We start from the raw sequence: 3,427 nt of genomic DNA, 5'->3' as shown, positions 1-3,427 counted from the left end.
ATGGAGGGGACAGAGGAACAGAGATCACTGCTCTGGGTTCCTGCCTCGACCCCGCCGCGAGGGTTCCAGGAGGCATCTGCCTTCTTCACTTCACCCCCTGAGCCCCTCTCCTCGCCCCCCTCAGTTTATACCCCCTCTCCTTGGGTCCGTCCCCATGGCCGACCCACACACCTACGGTCCCATGGGTGGGGAGGGGTCAGGTGTTCCATGGCCTGAGGTAATTAGCATGAGCTCGTTAGTCTCCGTTAGCATGTCAGGTGCTCACTTTACCACCCCTCCCTGGATGAGGAAGCCAAGGTCACTGCCCGGACAGACGCCCCTTGAGACCTGAGCAGGTGCCCCAGAGCAGAACCGTCCTGTCCCCACAGGGCTCCTGCCCTCCAGCTGCCTCCGGTGTTACTGGGGCAGCTGGTCAGCTCCGGCCTCCCCCCGCCCCGGGACTGGAGTTTCATTCCTTGGGAGTGTTTGAGACGTTCTCAGCTCGGAGGCCTCCGACCCCGCTGTCCTTCAGCTCTCGCTCAGGCTGTCTCTCAGGCCGTGTCTCCCCCAGGCCTGTTTTTACACCTCATCTCTCACGAGGTGACACAGGATAGAAACTCTGTTCTCTTTAGTTCCCAGGACTTTGTCTGGTGGAAGTTGATCCCGTGGCTTCATCAGACTTCATGTGTTCATGGTTGGGCAAAAACCCCACGTTTGCTGTTTCATTAAGAGGAGTGGATGAAGTCAATCCTAGACCCAGCTTGTTCATCTCTTTCACAAACCAACCCGGGTGAATCCCATGGGAACCCTCGCGGCGTTTTGCTGCTGGAGAAAGGCAGCAGCGTCGGTCCTAAGCGAAGGGCCCATCCCTGGTCCTGGCGTGAGCCCTGTTCCTCTGGAGAAAGGGGCAGGACCCTCGCAGTGTCCCTGGCCACAGATGTCACCCCGGGAGCCACAGGCCGGGGCAGCTGGCGGGGCTGTCGCTGCTGCGAGGATGCCACTGCGGGGGCTGAGAAGGGGAATATTTACCCGTAGCCAAATTGGTTTGGTTCGCAGCCTGGACAGTCTGTATCTGGTGAGGGGACTTGCATCCACCCTCCATTCCGTGTCTTTCACTGAGCTGGTTTTAAACTTTGCTGTCAAGTTCAGTTTCACGTGGAGGTCCTGACAGTACTGCAGGTTTTCAGAGGTCGTGGCGTCGAAGTAGGTGTGTGGGATGGGTTTATTTAGGGTGTGGCAAGCAGAGAATCCTCTCTGTTTTCATAAGGATAGCATGCTTCTTGCAAGAATGTTATACAAATTAAAAATACTGTTTTTATTGATAGTTCGGGACTGAGTCCTGAAGAGTCCAAGAGACTGACAGCAAACACCAGCCCTGCCGAGCCCGAGAGTGAAACTCCAGCAGCTGAGCAGCCAAAACGCGCAGCAGCCTCCCTGGCACCGCTCAGAGAGGAGGTTCCCGCTCCGTTAGAGCCTAAAGCACAAGCAGCCCAGGAAGCACCAGCGCCGAGAAAAGGAGGAGAGGAAAGACGAGAGGACGCGCAGCCAAAAGCAGCCAAACCCGCGGAGGCCGCGGCTTCCCCGGGCGGGTGCGGGCCGAAGGGCAGCAACCGTTCTCTGCCCGTGCAGGAGAGACTCCAGGGAGAGTCCAACCGGGAGAAACCACCAACTGCTCTTAGTCCGGCACCCGAAGAAGAGAGAAAACCCCCAGCGGTGAAGGACGGGCTCGTGAAAGAGACCCTCAGTACCTCAGTTTTGGCCCCCAGTAAACCAAAGAGCCCCGAAGCAGGTGAGGTCGTAGCCAGCGTGAAAAGTCCAGCGACGACTCCAGAACGACCGGAAAAGAAGCCCCCAGCAAACGAGGAGATGGAAGTCAGCGTGGAAGCCCCCAAGAGGAAGTCGGAGAGTGGTGAAGCAGCTCTCGCCACTACTCCCGAGAAGAAGCCGCGCGTGATGGAGAGCTGCCAGCACCCCCAGGCCTTTCGGGCCCAGGCCCAGTCCTTTCCTGCGGCGGGGGCCCCGGTGCCACGCGTCCCCCCCCTCAAGGTAAAGAGGGAGGAAGGCAGAGCCGGGGCGGCCTCGCGCGCGTCAGCGCAGCTGGTGGCTTGGCCAGAGATGCTTTGGCCCTTCAGTTCCGTTATTTCTAGGAATTATGTTAACGCTTGTTATAGCCATGGACATGTTTGAAAACGCAACAGCCCGGCTGTTTGCCTCAGGGGGACCTGCCGCTGGCTCCTCGGCCCGGCTGCAGTTCAGTGGCTCTCCTACACGCCCGGCTGCTCAAGGAGCTCTCGGGCAGATGCTCAGAGCGTTGGGCAGGAGCCCAAGGCAGAGGTTAGGAGGCTGGGGAGAGCCCCGTGCGGGGGAGCTGCGGGGACGTAGTAACAAAGTTGTAGCCCGGGAGCGCGCAGAACGCTGCAGAGCTGTGGGTATCCCCAGCGGCGCAGGGACAGGCCCGGGAAGGGAGTTCTCAGCAGCTGCCCCTATTAGAGCGAGCCCAGACACCAAAGGATTTACCTGTGCTGAAGAAGGAGCATCTCAAGAGAACGCTGAGGGCAGCGCGGGGCCGGGCTGGGCGGCAGGGAGGGGCCGGGGGGGCACACCTCGATGCCACAAGGCCCTCCCGGAGTTGCAGCGAGGGGCAGGCGGGAAGGAGCCACGGGGGTGTCCCTGGACGGTGCCTTGTGAGCCGGGTGGTGGGACCGTGCTCCTGGCACGGAACGGCCAGGAAATGCCCCGTGGGGACGTAAGAGACACGGTGGCTTCAGAGACTCGATACTCTCAGAGATGGGGAAAAGGACAAGGTGTGTGTCCAGACACCGACTTTTCCTCCGGGGACATTGTGCTCAACAGGAGAGTAAAGGGGTGAACCCGCACAGAAACTGTTCTGAGAGTCACGTGTGACCCTACAAACAGGGAAGTTTAGTTTCTGCAGAATAGGGCCTGTGCTTTTTCTGCCAGAATTTGGTCTGGTTAAAGCCCAACTCCCTAACTGGGGGCCTTAGGCAGAAGTTGTAGATGGAAAATGCTTAATTACTCTGTATGTCCTGAGATTTCTACTCTCCTGTTCTTTTATACTGGGAAGTGTAGAGACACAAAATTTGAGAACGGTTCATTACTCTCCCAGTGTTAATAAGTTGAGCATGAAGGTAAGGAAGCATTAATAAAACCTGTTAGTGACAAAAAATCAGGGAAAACTGCCCATAAAAGACACCGAGGAGACAGGCGTAGGTACACGCAGGTAGAAGAGCAATGCAGAACTAAGCAGAAAGTTGTCACAAGCCTGTAAAAGGATACAGACGATGTGTAAATCAAATATGAAACCGAGAATAAGGGGCGGTAGGTGTCGAGTTCTGGAATCACCTTTCAGCTGCTCCGGGGGAGGTGGAGAGGGTTTGAGTTGCGGTGGACAAGGGGGGGGCGGCAGCTGGGGGGGGCTGAGCCCCCC

The 3,427-nt window shown here is 57.9% G+C and overlaps 1 protein-coding gene across 1 annotated transcript in view; it reads left to right on the top strand.

Moving 5' to 3' along the window:
- Window positions 1–3,427, top strand: part of ASXL2 (ASXL transcriptional regulator 2) — a 110,606-nt gene that overhangs the window by 104,297 nt on the left and 2,882 nt on the right. Inside the window, exons 11-12 of the mRNA XM_026846307.1 lie at window positions 1,124–1,182; window positions 1,252–2,160. Coding sequence (XP_026702108.1) covers window positions 1,124–1,182; window positions 1,252–2,160 — 968 coding nt within the window. The remainder of the gene's footprint in view (window positions 1–1,123; window positions 1,183–1,251; window positions 2,161–3,427) is intronic.

This window comes from Athene cunicularia (assembly GCF_003259725.1).
Source record: "Athene cunicularia isolate RWA chromosome 3 unlocalized genomic scaffold, athCun1 chr3_part1, whole genome shotgun sequence".
Taxonomy (NCBI): domain Eukaryota; kingdom Metazoa; phylum Chordata; class Aves; order Strigiformes; family Strigidae; genus Athene; species Athene cunicularia.
This window is presented reverse-complemented; position numbering and strand designations above follow the sequence as displayed.